At 39.7% G+C, this 20,492-nt stretch overlaps 1 protein-coding gene across 14 annotated transcripts in view; it reads left to right on the top strand.

The window, feature by feature from the left end:
- LOC139747144 (heterogeneous nuclear ribonucleoprotein U-like protein 1) overlaps window positions 1–20,492 on the top strand; it is a 128,737-nt gene that overhangs the window by 61,008 nt on the left and 47,237 nt on the right. For all 14 annotated transcript variants that reach the window (XM_071659083.1, XM_071659082.1, XM_071659080.1 and 11 more), the window contains one exon: window positions 8,780–9,031. In XM_071659083.1, the coding sequence (XP_071515184.1) occupies window positions 8,780–9,031 (252 nt within the window). The remainder of the gene's footprint in view (window positions 1–8,779; window positions 9,032–20,492) is intronic.

The following is a 20,492-nucleotide window of genomic DNA, read 5'->3' as shown; positions in this document are numbered from 1 at the left end:
ATATGTGATGCATCTGTCTCCTCCAAATACATAGCAGGTTATTCTTGGGAATGGAAACATTTATTCCCTCCTCCTCCTCCATGACTACTACTACATCCAACCCATGGTTTAACTTCCTGTTCTGAGGCCATTCAGATAAGGGATCAAGCACCTCAGGCTTCGAAAAACTCTCCTTCCTCTGGCTCCCATTCAGCTTTTAACACTGCCCATAGTCACTGCAAGCACGCTGTTTGTGAGGCGAAGTGCTCTTTTATTCAAAGGAAGTCTGATAACTTATCATCCACTGACAATTTCTGTCACTTTACCTTTCCCTCACTTTTACATTCTGACAGTACTGTAGTGTCTCTCATGTTGACAGAGCAACACTTTTTGGTTCTTGGTTCTCTTCTAACTCCACCATGGTAGACTGTAACATATCCTCACCCCCTGATGCTCCTCGTACTAATCCTGTACTTCTTCTCATAATCTCTTTTTGGACTGTCCGAAAAGTGCTACCTTTTTTGGACAGAAGCAAGGCTTATGGTCATGATGGCATCCATCCCTGTGTACTGAAAGCGTGCCTCTGAACTTGCACCTGTGCTTGTTTGTCTGTTCTGTTTTTGTTTAAAAACCAACACTTTTCCTTCTTAGAAACATGCCTTGATACCTCCCATCCCTAAGAAAGGTGACCATTCTAACCCCTCTAACTATTGTCCTATTTCTTTGACATCTACCATTTCCAAAATCTTTGAATCCCTTCTCAACTCCTATATCCCTAAACACCTCAAAAACCAGTCTTCTCTCTTATCAGTAGTATGGTTTCTGTTAGGCGAGTTCCACTGGTGATATTGTTTCCTATCTTATTAATATCTGGTCATCATCCCTGAAAGATTTTGGGGAGTCATATGTAGTTGCCCTTGCTTCTGACAGGGTGTGGCATTGGTGCCTTATCTCTAAGGTCCTTTCTTTAGGCTTCCCTCCTTTTTGCTCCTTCGTGTGTGATTTCCTCTCTGGCCGATCTATCTCTGTGGTTGTTGATGGATCAGCGTCCCCCCATTTCTTCATTAACAGCACTGTCCCTCAAGGTTCTGACCTGTCCCCTACACTTTTTTATTTTTTTTCAACATTTCTTCACAAATAATCCAATGCACTCATATGCTAATGACTCAATACTGCATTCATCCACATCCTTTGATTCTGTTCCCTCTTCTTTCACTCCTGCTGCATAATGTCTTGACACAGCTTTATCATTAAACTCAGACTTGGACAGGATATGTCAGTTGTACACAAAATCCTGTGAAGTTTAATGCCTCCAAAACCCAATTTCTACCAGTCTCTATCGAAAACTCTTCACAACTCATGTCTGTCTTTTCATGGTTATGTAATTCAGCCACTTGACTCATTGAACATGTTTAGTATTACTGTAACATTCACTCTTTCTTGATAATCCCACATTATGGGAATAGCTAAGTCTGCCTCTTTAAGAAACTGGGTGTCCTGTTTAGATGCCATAACTTCTGAACAGTTGCTCTGTTTATACAAGGGATTGATTTTTCCTTGTATGGAGTATGCTCTCACATTTGGGGTGGTTCTAGCTCAGTATCCTTACTTGACAAAGTTGAGTAGAAAGCAGTCCGACTTATAAACTGCCCCAGGCTAACCTCCCAACTTGACCCCCATTCCCTTAAGCTGCAATGGTGGTTCACTTTCCCTCCTGTACAGGCGTTACTGTTAAACTTATTCTCATATGGCAACTCTCACTGTATTGGATACCAAGTTAGGGGTTGTGAGGATGTATGTACCAACCCTCCCAACATGTCGGAAGTTAAACATGTTTTCAGTAGCCATCGATCACACCCCTCACCAATACTTTTTGGAGCTAGTGTACATGTGTATGGCCATATATTTTTTTATTTTTTTTATGTGTGTTCTGGCAGTTAAGGTTTGATTAAGAGGTAGGGGTATTATGTGATGTGAGCAGATTCTGGAGTTATGTGCTGATAAAGGACTGGGGATGGGGAATACTTGGTTTAATAAGGGGGAGATATGCATGTAGTATAAATGCTAAGAGACTTTTGGGATATCTGACCATTACTTGGTTGAGGTGACAGTGAAGATATATAGAGGCTTTAGAAAAGAGGAAATAATGGTGAGAAGATGGTGGTGAAAGTAGGTGAGCTTTAAAAGGAGGTTTGATGGCCAGTATCAGATCATTATCTCGCTTACATTCAAATTGGCGTCATGAATGTTTAGAGCCATTATTAAGAATGCAGACAACATTATAAAGCTTCAGCCATGACATACATGAAGTTAACAGCAACAAAGGTGACTTTTTCAAGGGGGAGTCTCTCTGAAAAATGGAAGGTAGGTCAGGTGAGGAGCTCGTGGCAACAGGCTCAGTGCGTGTAACCACACCTCTCCACTACTCTTAGTGCCCTTACCATTCTGCTTTCTTATGGTATTTTTTTTTAGATTTAATGTAATGTAATGTTGAAGGAATACAAGGTTGCTTATTTATATATAGTCAGTTTCATGGGTAGACATCAATAGCATCTGGCAGTGCTGTGGACAGTGTAACCATAGAAACTAATGGAGGCATTGCTCCACATACCATTCTGTCACCAACTATATCGTCAATGCTATCTCTGTTATTACCACCTAGATCATAATTTCATTGATGCAGAGGTAGATTAGCTTCAGCCAAAGCACAGCTGTATAATATCCACTGCTTCCCTCTTCTCACTGCATCTCTCCGATACGCTACTAATCTCGCTCATTTTTCTCTTGACAGTCACTATTCATCAAACTACTATCATTCTTGATACAATGTAATACAATGTTGTACATTGTTATTTGTTCATTAGCACTGGTGTTATTGTAATACTTCGTTTAATAATACCTGGAACCCCCTTGTACAGTACTATATATATTTTTTATACTATTCATAATTTCCCGCATTAGCAAGGTAGCATTAAGAACAGAGGATTGAGCCTTTGAGGGAAATCTTCACTTTGGCCCCCTTCTCTGTTCCTTCTTTTGGAAAATTAAAACACGAGAGGGGAGGATTTCCAGCCCCCTGCTCCCTCCCCTTTTATTTGCCTTCTACAACATGCAGGGAATACATGGGAAATATTCTTCTCCCCTATCCCCAGGGATACTACTATATATATCTCAGGTAAAAAACAATGTGACCAGGAATGCATCTCCAGATATTAAGGGGTGTAATAACCCCATAGAGAGCTGTTTCGCTTTGCGCTCAATTTTTTTTTTTTAGGAATGTACCCCAAGTTTTTATCGAGGATGTAAGGCATGTGTACGTGTAGGAAGAGAGGAAAGTGATTGGTTCTCAGTGAATGTAGGTTTGCGGCAGGGGTGTGTGATGTCTCCATGGTTGTTTAATTTGTTTATGGATGGGGTTGTTAGGGAGGTGAATGCAAGAGTTTTGGAAAGAGGGGCAAGTATGAAGTCTGTTGGGGATGAGAGAGCTTGGGAAGTGAGTCAGTTGTTGTTCGCTGATCATACAGCGCTGGTGGCTGATTCATGTGAGAAACTGCAGAAGCTGGTGACTGAGTTTGGTAAAGTGTATAAAAGAAGAAAGTTAAGAGTAAATGTGAATAAGAGCAAGGTTATTAGGTACAGTAGGGTTGAGGGTCAATTCAATTGGGAGGTGAGTTTGAATGGAGAAAAACTGGAGGAAGTGAAGTGTTTTAGATATCTGGGAGTGGATCTGGCAGCGGATGGAACCATGGAAGCGGAAGTGGATCATAGGGTGGGGGAGGGGGCGAAAATTCTGGGAGCCTTGAAGAATGTGTGGAAGTCGAGAACATTATCTCGGAAAGCAAAAATGGGTATGTTTGAAGGAATAGTGGTTCCAACAATGTTGTATGGTTGCGAGGCGTGGACTATGGATAGAGTTGTGCGCAGGAGGGTGGATGTGCTGGAAATGAGATGTTTGAGGACAATGTGTGGTGTGAGGTGGTTTGATCCAATAAGTAACATAAGGGTAAGAGAGATATGTGGAAATAAAAAGAGCGTGGTTGAGAGAGCAGAAGAGGGTGTTTTGAAATGGTTTGGTCACATGGAGAGAATGAGTGAGGAAAGATTGACCAAGAGGATATATGTGTCGGAGGTGGAGGGAACGAGGAGAAGAGGGAGACCAAATTGGAGGTGGAAAGATGGAGTAAAAAAGATTTTGTGTGATCGGGGCCTGAACATGCAGGAGGGTGAAAGGAGGGCAAAGAATAGAGTGAATTGGAACGCTGTGGTATACCGGGGTTGACGTGCTGTCAGTGGATTGAATCAAGGCATGTGTATGGGGGTGGGTTGGGCCATTTCTTTCGTCTGTTTCCTTGTACTACCTCACAAACGCGGGAGACAGCGGAAAAAAAAAAAAAAAAACGTGCTGATTAGGATATCAGTATATACAGTCATGGCGGAAAAACTGGCATGCCCGACTTAGTGTGACGCAACATATAAGGTATCAATAAACAGGTAACAACACACACACACACACACACACACACACACACACCCCCCATACTTTGTATGACTTCTCTTGGCCTTAATACAATCCTGAAGGCACTTCGGAACAGATACTGAAAGATGCTGAAGTATGTAAGGTCAAGGTTTTCCCAAATATCTTGGATGGCAGCCTGGAGCTTAGGACTTGGATGGCAGCCTGGAGCTTAGGACTGCTGGATGTGTCCCACCAACACAACTATGACTATGGTTGACCACAAGTTCTCAGTAGAGTTAATGTCAGGTGAATTACCTAGTCAGTCGTGAATGTATGTCACACCCCAAAACGCAAACCAGTCACTTGTGAATTCAGCAGTGTGGCATGGTGCACTATCTTCAATAAAGATATCACAACCAATGTTCTCTAAGCAGTCATCACACAACAGCTTCAGTTTTCAATTCTGATTGTTAGTCACATTTCAAGGTTAAAAACAAGACTTCCAACACCATTATAGCCAAAAAAAACCCTAAATCATTAGTGAGTCTGGAAATGATAGTTGCTTTAATGTACCTAGGGTCATACAGATCACTACCTGGCCTCTGGTACACTTTGACTGTATGGCTGCCAGTAACATCACATGTAGCCTCACTAGACCTCAAAACTTTCCTCCTCTTTTCGTCTTCCCAGTGCATATATTGTTTTGGTAAATGCAAGTCTATTCTTGTGCTCTCCGTAGCCCAGGGTTGCCTTCCTTAAATTGTCATGCTGAAATACATGGATTCTTGTCTTTTTGACATTGGATAGTCTTCAGAGTGCTTTGGGAAGTGATATGAGGTCATCCAGGTCATTTCTTCTGGATGGAAATGTCAATGCCACCATCGTCAACAAAGCACTTCGTCCATCCTTACACTTCATAGTGCCAGCCCTGTGGTTTCAGCTATTTCTTTATTTTACTTCACTGCCACGCCAAGGGTACAGTAGCAGCAATATCCTCTTTAGACAAGTCCTTAGGGCTAGGTATTACAGCACAAACCCACCACAAAGCACACACGAACAAGGTAAAAGAGCACATGTCAGGGGGACAACTGAAAAAAAACATTCACCCACCACAATATCTCTAGGCAGACTGACTGCCACCTGTTGCTACCCCATTGGTCCCCCCTCCTCACCAATCTTCATGGGCTGCTCCAGTAATTTTCGATATTTCAGTCATGTTTTTGGGGTATGTTTCAAATGGGTGAAAAATACTGGCATGAACGCTGTCATGCCAATTGTTTCTGCTAGGACTATATATCGGAAATGCTTTTGGTATATGTAATACAGTTTTATGTGTATTTCATAAATTTAATGATGGGAAGTAATTTTTTGCCTCACTCCAAATAGTAAACAACTTATTCCCAACACCCAACATTTAGATTAACCTTTTCAGTGCCATTGGTGTCGTTCGTCATCAGAGTTCTTACAAAAAGTTTAATTATGTATGTATTGTTGGACCAGTTGTGTGGCCACAGATGGCAGTATGGAAAAAAAGGAGTCGTTGGAGTGGTGTGACATACTTTGGGATTCTTAGCCACTGTTAACTGTCACGGACCAGTTTACTAGTAACTTTATTCCCCCCTATGAATGGGTTTAGTTTTGACCTTCTGGCATGGAAGACCCATGTTGTATATTTTTCTTAGGTTTAATTCTTTGGCAACTGATTATTTTTGTATATAACCAACTGCATTCAGTGTAAAATTGGTTGCTCTTTCACATAAAACCAGGAAATCATGTATTTTTGATAATGGGAAGTGTTTTAGTTTTCAGTACAACTTAGTGTTTTTGCATTCCATGAATGAAGTACAATAATTGTTTAAAGGAAAAGGCATTTTTAAGATTTATTCTGTTTGAATTTGATAATTGGGTACGAGTAATACTTTTTCATATTTGATTGCTGTTTCCTGTGTTAACGAGGTAGCACTAGAAGCAGGAGATATGCCATATTTGCTTGTATCCATTCTCTATGTCATGTGTAATGCACCGAAACCATGGTGTGCTTCAGAAGCTATATATATCCTAGTTCAGTCCATTGACTGCAGATTGACCCCAGTATACCTCATTGTTTCAGTTGACTCTATCTATCCTGTGTATGCACTTCACCCTCCTGCGTGTCCAGGCCATGATTGCTCAAAATCTTTTTCTCGCCCTCCTTCCATCCTTAATTTGGTATCCCCATTCTCCTTCCCTCCAATTCTGACATATGTTTCCTCTTTGTCAACCTTTTCTTGCGATTTCTCTCCATATTTCCAAACCGTTTCAGCACAGCCTCCTCTGGTCTTAAAAAAGTGAACATTAAATTTTTTAGAATTTTTCATCTTTTAATTTGCACTAATACTATATATTATTATTGCACTGCTTAGTACAAGTGTCTAGATACTTTATGGGGTTTTAGTATTTTGCTTATATCTACAGTTTGTCCGTAAGTGATTTTAGAAAAAAATTCCATCCCTTGTGTCCAAGTAATGTCCATACTGGAAATATACGATTCTATAATCTTATATTTTATAACAATCTTACCTTTTGGTGTGGCTGTTTGTATGATAAAAGTGCACATGATGTGGCTGGTTGGGAAACAGTGATGGTGTGAGTAGTAGTGGAATTGCTGTGCATCACTCTGCCCTATCTGGGGAGAAAAGGCAGCATGGGGAAACTCATGTTGCAGGGTGCTTCTTGTCTGATCTGCAATATCCGTGTACCTCCAGGCAGAATTGCCATGGGCATGTTGTCACTGCCATTAGTTTCATTGTCGTCAGTATCATCCTGAGTGTTGGATTCACAGCGTGGTAAGGTATAAAGTTTGTCACATTCAAAAGCACTGACCAGGTGCTGACACTATGTGGCTCATTTTAATGGGGTTGAACAAATACAGTGTGTTTTAAAAGCCTGAATGTCTTGAAATATAAAAAACATTTATAACAACACTTCACATCCCAATGCATCACTTATACAAAGGGATCACATTTGTCATGCACTATGGGGTATTTATTGCAACACTACAGCATTTGACACACAAATGACAATTACAGTTTTGAAATAGTGAAATATAAAATACATCAATAAACACTTCATAAAATATGTTTTGGTAAATATTACTGCATAATGGAGGATAGGACTGTGTGAAAAGCTAAAGAAAATTTTTGAAGGGCTATCGCACACCACCTTCCATAGTGGCTGCTAGGAGGTAACTGATGCACTTTTGATGCATGATCTGTCAGGTTGCCATATATCGCAATACAGCCGGATAACCATGAGAAAACAAGCTTGGCAAAATTACTTCAAAATTTCACACACACATTAGAATTCCTCTGTTTTGGTGAATTTTTTTTGAGTGACCAGTCATATAAGGTGCCAATTGGATGAGCTTAGATGTTGACGAAACAGTTATGTCATGACAGTGCTCAGTTTGATGAGTAATATGTTTATCTAGAACTACAAATGCTTTAATCATGAGAAGAACAGTGGCTCTGATGGTTTTTCTGTACCTGACTTATCTACATAGAAAAATGAAATGTGTGAGTGTAACTTTGTAGAGGACTCAGGATTAGTTAGTCAGATAGACACTTTTTCTTTAGATACATCAGAATTCCTCTGTCATAGGTGAATCTTATTTTTTGGGGGGGGGGGGGGTGACGGTATGCCCAAGGATTAAAGATAGAAACACTACTGCAAAATGCAAACTGTGTTGTGAATTTGTATGCCCGGAACAGTATTTTGTAACATGTCATGTGGTGAAGTAGACTTCATAATGGCATTTCATGTTGATTTAAAGGAGACAAGTCTCTGCTATAAGTTGCTATATTTTTCATTAGATTTGTATTATTTTGCTTCAAAATGATTTTAATGTTTGCATCAGTTATCAGATATGCATAATATAGTTGCATTCAGTACGCATTCAGATATTATGTTAGAAAATGTTGGATGCGGTCAAATTGATCCTAGTCATGCAGTGATGTAGAGTGGAAATGCCATTCTAATCACCATACACTTATAAGCATGGAGTAGGTTTAGCTACGCTTCTTTCTTTCTTTCTTTCGCACTATTCACCATTTCCCGCATTAGTGAGGTAGCGTTAAGAACAGAGGACTGGGCCTCTGAGGGAATATCCTCACAGCGGCATATTTGAGAGAAGGGAATTGCTCATTGGAACGAGGAGGCTATGTTATATTTTTGTCATGCTTCATGTGTAGGTTTGAAATATTCTTCTATGAAAAAATATGGATTTAACATTGTGTCATAAAGCCAGTTTGGGAATGTGAAAATAGCCAAGAAATCTGACAAACTTATATTTTTCTTTTTCTGCAGATCATTATGATGGTGGGTTTGCCTGGTGCTGGGAAGACCACATGGGTGGAGAAGTACATCAAGGAGAATCTAGAAAAGAAGTACTATGTTCTTGGAACTAACTTCCTTATTGACAAGATGAAGGTCAATGGTTTGCCTCGTAGGCGGAACTATGCTGGTCGCTGGGAAGTGCTAATTGAGCGCTGTACCAAGTGTTTGAACAAATTGTTGGAACTCTCTTACAAGCGCAGGCGCAACTTCATAATTGATCAGGTGAGTAAGGTTGCAAGTTTTGTAGGGGAAGGTGAAGCTGTTGGGTTTTGTCTGGCAACGTCTTTATCATGTCAAGAACTAAGATTTTATGGCATGATACTGTTGTTGTTCAGGGATAACCACACACCTCTTACCAGCCACTGAATACTGACACTCCTTTATGGCTCAGTATAAAAGTGGTAAGTTAGTAGAAAGGAAGTTGAACATGCATCACTGGACTATTAAATTTAAAGGTAAGTAAAAGCAAGTCAGCAATCTGCAGTCCCTGGCATAAGGTAAGTCATCAACTAATCCTTGCTTTGCCTTTCAGGATATCGGGGAAAGTGCCCTGGAATTTCCAGGACCCACCTACAAAATTTCAGGTATGTTTATTGCTGTATTTTTAACCCAACCCAGGCGAGCATCACACAGGTAAGCTTTAGTTGTTATATGATATATGTTATACGACTATGGAAGAGGGTGTGCTACAGAGAGATGACTTAAGATATTAGAGGATTACAATACATTAGACCAGCGATAGTTGCTGGCATAAATGAGAACTTAAAAGATGGAGATATCGTAGATAATCTAGATTTACAGTTTGGTAGTTAGGTGTCATTAAGAATAAGAAGTGACTTTAAAAGTAGCTTTTATGCAAATTTTTTTTTGTTGTAGATTTAAGGTTTTAGGTGAGGTTATCAAATATGTCCTTAAAAGAATTCTGAGGCTGCCTTGGTGATCATAGATTTTAGGAAATATGTAAATCTCTTAAGTTCGAATAGTTTTGGCTCCCTTCTGTGAAAGCCATTGGTTTTGTAGGATAGAGAGATATTGAAGATCACTGCTAGTGATGCAAAGTCAGTCATTCCAACCTGTAGAGTTAGGTTGAAATTTGATGCACCACTTTCATGATGCATTCACAGCTTGAGTTGGAGAATCCAGTTAATTGTATACATATAACTCTTCAGAATTAAAGATTCAAAACTTTTTTTATCTTTTTCGTGAAGGAAGCTAACACATTAGTGAGTAAATGTGTTTGGTCGGATGTTAATGTGACACCTGTTTGTCGTGTTACTAGTAAAGGGATTTAAGGCTTAGAATTGTATTGCAATGTTAGCCATATATGTTATACCTGTTTGTAGCATGGGTGCTTGGTATCAGTATTTAAAAGTGTACTGACCATTTGCTTCAAAATAGAATACATTTATCTTGATCATTTTGTATATACAGTAAAATCAAAAACTAAATGATTTTAAGTGTTGAGGGTGAGCACAAGAAGCTTGATTAGAACGAGAATAGCCGTATGTATATTTAAAAGTTCTTTACCATAGCCTGATACGAATAATGAAGTCGCTTAGAATCTCCCCATTATGATTAGAGGGCTTAGTGGTTAATAGTTAAACCTTTCCAGCGTTATTGCCCCTTAGTAGCAGTGAGCATAGTAGATTGCTGTTGGCCTCAACAGAGGCATCTTGCTTACTTGGGACAAGTTGAATTATGCATGCACTCTAGGTTCTGTTGGCTGGCCATAGATGGCAACCCGAACAAAAAAGGATGAGTCATTTTAGCTGCCTGGAGGCCTCCATAACTCTTTTGACTACAGTGGCTGGTTTTGCACTATTTCTGGGGATCATCTGCCTGTAGTTAGGATTGGCAAATCCAGCAGATAATGTGTTTTGCCAAAATTCGTCTTCTTTTACCTCTTCACTCTGAAGAAAAAAATCAATGGTGTTGATAAAGTTTTGTGCACTTAATCTTGTGTGTAAGGAAAATTTAGTCTTTTAAACAGTTTGTTTTTCTTGAATCAGAAGTTGTAAAATTTTATGATGCTTTTGTTCCCTGGGAGGTCAAACAAGTAATAGCATTCCATAAGGTGTAAATTTTTTTCTCTCCTAGGTCTAGGGATAGGGATGGAAGAATGCTGTTAGCATGCCACCTGCCTGTTTTGGAACGATACGATGGGTGGGAGTAGGGGGCTGGAACTCATCCCCTCCTGTTGTACTTTTTAACTTGATTGTATGGGTGGGAGTAGGGGCTGGAACTCATCCTCTCCTGTTGTATTTTCAAAAGAAGGAACAGTGGAGAGTGTCAAGTGATGAATTTCTTTCCTTTAAAGTTGTCATTTGTTCTGAACACTGCAATGTTAATAAGGGAAATAGCAACAATGTATGAAACAAAGAAAGAAGGGTAAAAAAGCAGTGGCATGAATTATGAATTGGGAAGATAATCATACAGTAAAGTGATACTTGGCAAATTGTCTTTGCATATGAATTATCATATTGATGAATAGATAACAAACCCAGACAGTTTTAGGTGGAAGTAATCAGAATGCTTCTTCTATGTCAACAAAGTGATATGGCATTTGAATCCAGGGTTTGATGGTTTCTTTTTGTGTAAATATTCTCCCAGAGATCTGATCCTCTAGATTAAGAATTATTTGGTATCTAAGGAAGAATGGGTTTACAGTGAAATAATGCATCTGAGAATGATTGACATGCAAGGCACAAATCCATAAAAGTGTAAATGCAGTTAAAGTGACTAGCCTAACATTCTGTGAAATATGATAATATACCTTTAATGGGGGTGGGTTGGGCCATTTCTTTCGTCTGTTTCCTTGCGCTACCTCGCAAACGCGGGAGACAGCGACAAAGTATAATAAAAAAAAAAATAAAAAAAAAAAAAACCTTTAATGGAGTGAAATGAGAATGCATTCTAAGACATGAGATAGGTTTAGGTATTGGTATTATGCCTTTATCACAGTGACATGAATTTTTTCCTGCTTTTTATACTTACTTCCTGCCCCAGGAACCCCTACTGTTCTTATGAGGCTTCTGAAGCACTCAGGAAGCAGGCCATGACCATCAGTCAGGATCATAGTTCACAAAGTGTGATGTGTGCTTTAATGTGCTGAGAGTGAAAGGCAGTTGAGTAGTAAGTACTAGGGTGTTTTTATGGTTGTTGCATTATGGGGATGAAATGTCTTGTGATATGTTGAAACACTATTTTGTTGTAATGATATGTTACTACCAGAACACATGTGGGAGAGAGTGATAGGTGTTTGTTTGGGGAGTGTGGTTTCTGATGGTTTCTAGTGGTTTGGAGTTGAAGACTCAGTTGGGAGGTCGGTTTGTAGTGCATGATGGGTTACTTTATTGTGTTATATTTGTTGGGGATGTAGGGATCTATGGATAGAGGTTACTGAAATGTGAGGCAGGGATAAGCTTTTTCGTTTTATTTAGGAGTTGGTTGTTGGTTACAGAGTGGTTTTAGCAGGATGGGTCTAGTGATGTTACATGGAATTGAGTACCAAGAATGTTGATGGGACCGTATTGAGAGTAATGTTTTTTCTTGTGAAGGGTATTGAGAGTTTGTCATCGCTTGGCAGCTAGTGATTGTTTTGAGCACATTGTTGTGTTTGGTTTGGAGCTGTATTATACATGCTTTTTAGGGGATGGAAGACCAGGTAGATGGGGTATGGTTGAAAGTTTAGTTGATGAATTGTTTTTAGATGTTAGAGGATTGTTTTTCTTGTCAGAATCTGTTGCCAGTTAGTGTTCTAAGGGCATTTAGCTTATGTGTAGCTTTTGTATTGAGGGTTTCCTTTTGTGTTCATGTTATTGATGTGGGGTGAATGAATGACTTGCTTGTCATATGTGGTGCTTTGTTCAATGGAAGCAACTGTCCATTCATTCAGCATGACTGAAGGGTTGGGGCTGAATTTTTTAATGTCTAGGTTTAAAAATAGTAATTGAAGACTAATGTTAGATGCAGATATTCTCTACTTGATGAGCCATTTTTCCAACTTTCTAATACTGTGCACCATGTTTGATGTTGCTGCTGAGGTGTCAGGGTGCTGTGATGTGATTGTGAATTCATTTGTGTATGAAAGGACCTTGATGATGATGTTTGCTGAGGTATTGGAAGGTTATATAGGAAGAGTTTGAAGAAAATTTAAGGAGAACTGCTCCATGGGAACTCTGTTTTAGAGTATTAGTGTTTTAGAGGTGAAACTGTTGAGTGACACTGGCATGGCAGCTATGAAATCGGCTAACCCCAATTTATCATTGTAGAGGTTGGTAGTGTCATGTATTTTTTTGGGTAAGGAAGTGCCTGGGTTAGTGTCAGAAATGCTTTGTTGAAATCTATTGCCACAAGTATTGTGTGGAAGTTAGGTTGTGGTTGGTTGAATTCATATAGGTTAAGTTGTGTGAGGTCATTATGTAGTGTGGTGGTAAAGTTGTTGGGTCTGAAGTTATACTGTGTTGGTGAGAGTGGGATGTTTTGTTAGAATCTTTTGGGATTAGTTTATCTAAGAATTAGGATACTAAGGATAGAAAAGATACATGGCAGTAGATGGCGGGGGATTTGGGTGGTTTGGTGGGTTTTAGGATCGATATTATGATGGTAAGTTACAGATAGGGATTTTGTTTTGTAGCAAAGAGTAGTTAAAGATATCTAAGTGCTAGGATTACAAATAGGCCACAATGTTTATATGTGAAAGTTGATAGGTTGTCAGGTGTTGTAGTAGGAGAGTTCTTTAAGGTTTTAATTGCATTGCTTGTGTTAGTGTGTGTGTGTGTGTGTGTGTTTGGGGGCAGTTGTTTCTAGATGGATTTTGTGTAGGTTTTTCATGGCTTTCTTGTTTAGGGTTAACATTAGTTTGTGGATGATTTATGAGTAGTGTCTCATGAGTATGTTTGTTCTTTAGGGGAAGAGATTTTATTGAAATAGGTGAGAATTGCTTCTTGAGTTTAGGCTGAATTGGTGTAATATGAGTGGATTATCTTTATTTTATGCCGGATATAGTTGCTGTGGGTTTTATTCAGTGTGTTGAGAATGGAGTGCCTGTTTTTAGTATGTTTTTCAGTGGCTCTGTTTTTGCTGATGTTAATTAGAGTTTGAATATATTCTCTTGATCTGTAATGATGGTTAGTGATTGTCAGAGGTGGTTTCTTTGCTTTATTTGGTTTGTAACTTATGGGGAGAAATTTGTGTTGTGTGTCTTTATATGCCTTGTATATACTTTGTGCTGGCTTGGTTGGAGAAGTTGATGAAGTGTGAGATGCATGATCTAGGGCTGAGAAATCATCTTTATTGAAATTTTGTAGCTTTGTGTACATGTACTGAGTGAAGGCTGATCTGCTTGCTTTCCTGTAGTTTAAATTTTTTAGGTGTTTGTGTTCACTGGATGGGCAACATGGAGAGTTATCAGGATGGGCAAGAGGTCAGATGATTGGTCATTTACCATGATCCAGTTGGTTCTTTTGAATAGTGTTGATGAGCGGAATGCGAATCTGGCGAGGTTAGCTGCTGGAGGTGATAGGTTTGGAATCTGATTGGCTGGTTGCATAGGTTAAGGATATTGAGAGAATGTAGTTGGTTTATAAGTAGTTCACCTTGATGATCATGGATGTCAGTGTTGAGCCAAGATTTATATTTAATACTGCTTATATACCAGGCCATGAAAAGGGTGATGGAGAGAGGTAAGTGTTTTGGGAGCAACTGAGTGAGTGTGAGAGAGATCAGGTGTTAGTGATGGGTGATTTGAGTGCTGAAGTGAGTACTGTGGCAGTTGAGGGTATAACTGAGAGGCCTGGTATGTTTAGTGAGGTGAGTGGAAATGGTGAACAGCTTCTAGAGTTATGTGCTGATAAAGGACTGGTGACTAGAAATGTATAGAAAGAGGGACATACTTAACTATATATGGAGTAGGAAAAAAGGTAAGCAGGCTTTTTTTGGATTATGTATTAATTGATGGGCATGCATAAGAGAGACTCGGATGTGAATGTTCTGAAAGGGGTTGCTAGTAGATCATTACCTGATGGAGATGAGGGTGAAGATTTGAAGAAACTTCAGGAAAAGAGGAAATGCTGTAAGTGAGAAGAGGGTGGTAAAAGTAGGTTTAGAAAAAAGGCTTGTGTGAAAAGATGCCAGTGGTGATTGAATGTAGAATGACTAAAGATGAAAATAAATGAAGCTAATAATTGAAGGGGAGTTGGTGAGGAATGGGAGGTATTTAAAAAGCATGCTGGTACATGTGACAAAAGTGTGTGTTATGTGAAAGCTGAAATAGGTGAGAGGTGTATGGATGTTATAGAGAGTGAGAGAGAGATATATAAGAGAGCAGGGGTAGGGCTAGAGGAAGGTACAGGAGCTGAAAAAGAGGGTGGTTTCGATATGGGCTTTGGGAGTATCAGCAAATTTGAGGGAGATTGGTTTGTTAGGATTTTCAAAATGTGTATGGATCATAGTGAAGTGCCTAAGGATTGGTGGAATGTCTTTGTAGTGTCATTATATAAAGGCATTGGTGACAAAGGTAAGTGTTAGAATTACAGAGGTATAAGTTTAAGTGCACCTGTTAAGTTGTATATTAGTGATAATTGAGTGGGAGTTGCCATTTATATTGCATCAGATTGGAGTGAAGAACAGTGTTGTTTTAGGAGTGGTTGAAGATGTGTGGATCAGGTGTTTGCTTTGAAGAATTTGTATGAGAAAAACTGAAAGAAACAGGTTTTGTAAGTGCCATATATTTATCTGGAGAAAGCATATGATAGGGTTGATAGACATGCTCTGTGGAAGGTGCTACAATTGTATGATGTGAGAGGTAAGATACTGCAAGAAGTGAGGAGTTTTTATTATGAGAGGTTGGCTCATGTCCAAGAAGGTATAAAGGGAGGTGAATAGTTTAAGAAGGTGGGTCTTCAGCAGGGGTGTGTGATGTCACCATGGTTGTTTGATCATTTTATGGATGGGGTGTGAGGGAGGTGAATGCACGGGTCTAGGAGAGAGTAGCAGTTTTGATTGTTATGATGATGTGGAGGGGGGGAGGTCAATTGTTGTTTGCTTATGATAGGCACAGGTGGCAGATTTTTATGAGAAACTGTTGAAGCAGGTTGTGAACGTAGAATGTAAAGAGCAGATGTGAACAAAAGCAAGGATATTAGGTTTAGCAGTGAAGATGAACAGTGTATTTTGAGTTTGAGTTTGATTGGAGAAAGCTTGGAGGAAGTGAAGTGTTTCAGATACAAGGGAATGGATATGGCAGTGAATGGAACCATGCAAGCTGAAGTGAGCCATCGGATGGGTGAGTGAGTAAAGGTCCTGGGTGCAGTGAGGAATGTATGGGAAGTGAGGTGACTGTCTTTAAGGTACAGTTGCCCCAACAGTGCTGCATTGATGTGAGGCCCAGGTCATAGGCAAAAATGTAAAGAATAAGAGATGAAATGTTCTAGGACAATTTGTATTGTGAGGAGGGTTAATTAAAAAGAAATGGTAGGGTTAGAGAGAGATATGGTAGGAAGAGGAGTTTGTATGAAAGCTCAAGGTTTGCTGAAATGTTCCTTAGGGCAGTCCAGAGTTTATTGTTCATGAGTTTGAGAAGATATGTTCTATTGGATCCAAGTTATAGTATCCTAGATCTTTCATTGATAGATTCCTTTTGTTGGCAAAGAAATCGTTTTATAGAGTTAAGCTCAAACCTCCCCTTGACACCAAGAATCTTTTAGTACTCCCTTTTAATGATAATTTTACATTAATTCCCATGTTGCTTAAAACCTTTAATGTAATTGTTGCCTTCAGCAACGACAATACTATAAAAATTATCTTAAGAACTCGCTAAAAGTTCTGTGGGCTGCATTAATAAAGTACCATGTAAGAATTGTAATATGTTTTATGTTGGACATACTGGTAAGGATCTTTTTTTAGACTCAAGCAACATACATATAGTACAAGAACAAGACAAGAATCAAATGCCTTGTTTAATCATATTTAGAATTATGGCCACTATATATTAGGTACAGTAGGGTTGAGGGACAAGTCAGTTGGGAGGTAAGTTTGAATGGAGAAAAACTGGAGGAAGTTAAGTGTTTTAGATATCTGGGAGTGGATTTGGCAGCGGATGGAACCATGGAAGCAGAAGTGATTCATAGGGTGGGGGAGGGGGCGAAAGTTCTGGGAGCGTTAAAGAATGTGTGGAAGTCGAGAACTATCTCGGAAAGCAAAAATGGGTACGATGAGGGAATGGTGGTTCCAACAATGTTATATGGTTGTGAGGCGGGGGCTATAGATAGAGTTGTGCGGAGGAGGGTGGATGTGCTGGAAATGAGATGTTTGAGGACAATATGTGGTGTGAGGTGGTTTGATCGAGTAAGTAATGATAGGGTAAGAGAGATATTGTGGTAATAAAAAGAGTGTGGTTGAGAGAGCAGAAGAGGGTATTTTGAAATGGTTTGGTCACATGGAGAGAATGAGTGAGGAAAGCTTGACCAAGAGGATATACGTGTCAGAGGTGGAGGGAACGAGGAGAAGTGGGAGACCAAATTGGAAGTAGAAAGATGGAGTGAAAAAGATTTTGAGTGATCTTGGCCTGAACATGCAGGAGGGTGAAAGGCGTGCAAGAAATAGGGTGAATTGGAACGATGTGGTATACCGGGGTCGACGTGCTGTCAATGGATTGGACCAGTGCATGTGAAACATCTGGGGTAAACCATGGAAAGTTATGTGGGGCCTGGATGTGGAAAGGGAGCTATGGTTTTGGTGCATTATACATGAATGTGAACGAATGTGGCCTTTGTTGTATTTTCCTAGCACTACCTCATGCACATGTTGGGGGAGGGGGTTGTTATTTCATGTGTGGTGGGGTGACGATGGGAATGAATAAAGGCAGACAGTATGAATTATGTACATGTGTATATATGTATATGTCTGTGTGTATATAAATGTATACGTTGAGATGTGTAGGTATGTATATTTGCGTGTGTGGACGTGTATGTATATACATGTGTATGTCGGTGAGTTGGGCCATTCTTTCGTCTGTTTCCTTGCGCTACCTCGCTATCATGGTAGACAGCGACAAAGTAAAATAAATGAATAAATATAGTATTGACTGGAATATTGCTAATTCACTTATTAACTCTTTAAGTTGATCATGCGCTCAATTGTGATCTTTTCCAAAAGAAGGGACGGGGAAGGGAGCCGAGTGAGGATTTGTCCTCTTAGGGTCAGTCCTCTGTTCTTAACGCCACCTCGCTATTGCAGGAAATGGCGAATTTGTGTGAAAAAAAGAAGTGTGTGTGAAAGGAGAAAGTTTAGAGTAAATGTGAATAAGAGCAAGGTTATTAGGTTCACTAGGGTTGAGGGACAAGTTAATTGGAAAGTAAGTTTGAACGGAGAAAAAGTGGAGAAAGTGAAGTGTTTAAGATATCTGGGAGTGGACTTAGCAGCAGATGTAACCATGGAAGCAGATGCGAGTCACAGGGTCGGGGAGGGGGCAATGGTTCTGCATTGAAGAATGTGTGGAATGAAAGAACATTATCTCAAAGAGCAAAAAAGGGTATGTTTGAAGGAATAGTAGTTACAACAATGTTATATGGTTGCGAGGCATGGGCTATAGATAGGTTTGTGCGGAGGAGGCTGGATGTGTTGGAAATGAAATGTTTGAAGACAATATGTGGTGTGAGGTTGTTTGATCAAGTAAGTAATGAAAGGGTAAGAGAGATGTGTGGTATTAAAAGGAGTTTGGTTGAGAGAGCAGAAGAGGGTGTGTGGAAATGGTTTGGACATATGGAGAGAATGAATGAGGAAAGATTGACAAAGAAAATATGTGTGTCAGAATTGGAGGGAACAAGAAGTGGGAGACCAAATTGGAGGTGGAAGAATGGAGTGAAAAAGATTTTGAGTGATCGGGGCCTGAACATACAGGAGGGTGAAAGGTGTGCGAGGAATAGAGTGAATTGGAATTATGTGGTATATTGGGGTCGACATGCTGTCAATGGACTGAACAAGGGCCTCCTTCTCCTTCCCCCTTTAATTGCCTTCAGTGACCAGTGGGAAGTATTCTTTCTCTCCAATTCCCAGGTATATATGTATATTTATACCTAAGGAAGGGTTGTTGGTCGTAGAAAAGATTTGCATTTCTTCGTAAGGGATATCTGGTTATGTTGAGAGAAGAATGGTTAAACAAAGCTGGGGGAAATGGTGCGGAATGAGAGGTATTTAGGAAAGCAGTGCTGACCCATTTGACATTTGGGTGGTGGGATCACAAAATTAAATTGCTTTTGAGAGAGAAAAGAGAGGTGTTTGGGCAGAAATTACAGGGAAGGATTGTGATTGGTAGATGGACCTGATAAAGCAGTAGGATGTCAAGAGGAAGTTGCAGTGGCTGAAAAAGAGGACAAGTGAGAGTTAAGGTGAATGAGTTTTGGCAAACATCAGAGAGAATAAGGTAGTGTTTTGGAAGGAGATTAATGATACGTAAAATGAGAAAAAATGTAAGTTGGTGAAAGGGGCAAAGTGGAAGTGATATGAAGGGGATGGAGTAAGTAATTTGAAGGATTGTTGAATGTGTGTGATGTAGGGTTATGTATGTATGCAAAGTGAGAGTTATGACATATGGTTTAGTGAAAAAGAAAGAGGTGGCGAGAACTTTCCAGAAGTTGAAAGGTGGCAAGGCAGCTGGAGTAGATGGTATTTCAGTTGAATTTCTTTTAAAAGGGGATGACTGTGTTTTTGATTGATTAGCTAGGATTTTTTGTATATGTGTGGAAGCATGTATAGCACCTTTATGTACTGGCAAGGGTGTCAAAGGTGAATGTTCAAATTTCAGAGGAAAAAGGTTTTTGAGTGTACCTAGTAAGTTGTATGAAAGAATGGTGACTTGCACTGAGTATCAAACTCAGGAGGAACATTGTTGTTTCAGAAATGTTAGATGATACTTAGGTCAGGTGTTTGATATGAAGAATGTATGAAAAGTATATTTAGGGGATCAGGCGTTTGAAAAATATTTTGGAGAAAAGAAGGAATTGTGTGTGGCATTTATGGATCTGGAGAAAGGACAAGATAAGGTTGAAAGAAATATATGGTTTGATTGGAAAGCTGTTGAAACCAGTTACGAGTTTTAATCAAGAGAGCAAGGCATATTTACTAATAGGTAGAGAGGAGGGAGAGTGGTTCAAGGTGAAGGTGGGTCTGCAGGAGGGATAGTGATGTCATGGTATTGGAGAGGGCAGGGATGAATTTTGTGTGGTGCTGCATCTGTTGTTTGTGGTGACACTGTGCTGGTAGCAGATTCAGGTGAGGAACTGTTGAAGTTGGTATGTGAGATTGGGAGAATGTGAAAGCAGAAAGTTGACAGGGTATGGGAATAAAAGCAAGGTTAACAGGTTAATGAGTTGAGATAAACTGGTTAGTTGGAGTGTAAGGTTGAATGTAGTGCTTGACTGCGAATGGTGCCATGGGAGTTTAAGTGAGCCATAGGATGAGTTAGGAGGCGAAAGATTTTGTGCATATAAGGAATATGTAGAAAGAGAAGTTACTGCTCTCCTGTTGAGGGCTGGGATTCCACTGACCAGCTTTTCCATGACCTGTAGATTTAGACTTGTACTGAGTAGATGCTCAAACAACAGCACACTCTTGTCTTTCTTTGGAGAGCATTGGAGTAGCTTTGCTTATAGGTATAACCATTCACCACTATTTTTGTTTCTGT

This window comes from Panulirus ornatus, chromosome 67, assembly GCF_036320965.1.
Source record: "Panulirus ornatus isolate Po-2019 chromosome 67, ASM3632096v1, whole genome shotgun sequence".
In the NCBI taxonomy this organism is placed as follows: domain Eukaryota; kingdom Metazoa; phylum Arthropoda; class Malacostraca; order Decapoda; family Palinuridae; genus Panulirus; species Panulirus ornatus.
This window is presented reverse-complemented; position numbering and strand designations above follow the sequence as displayed.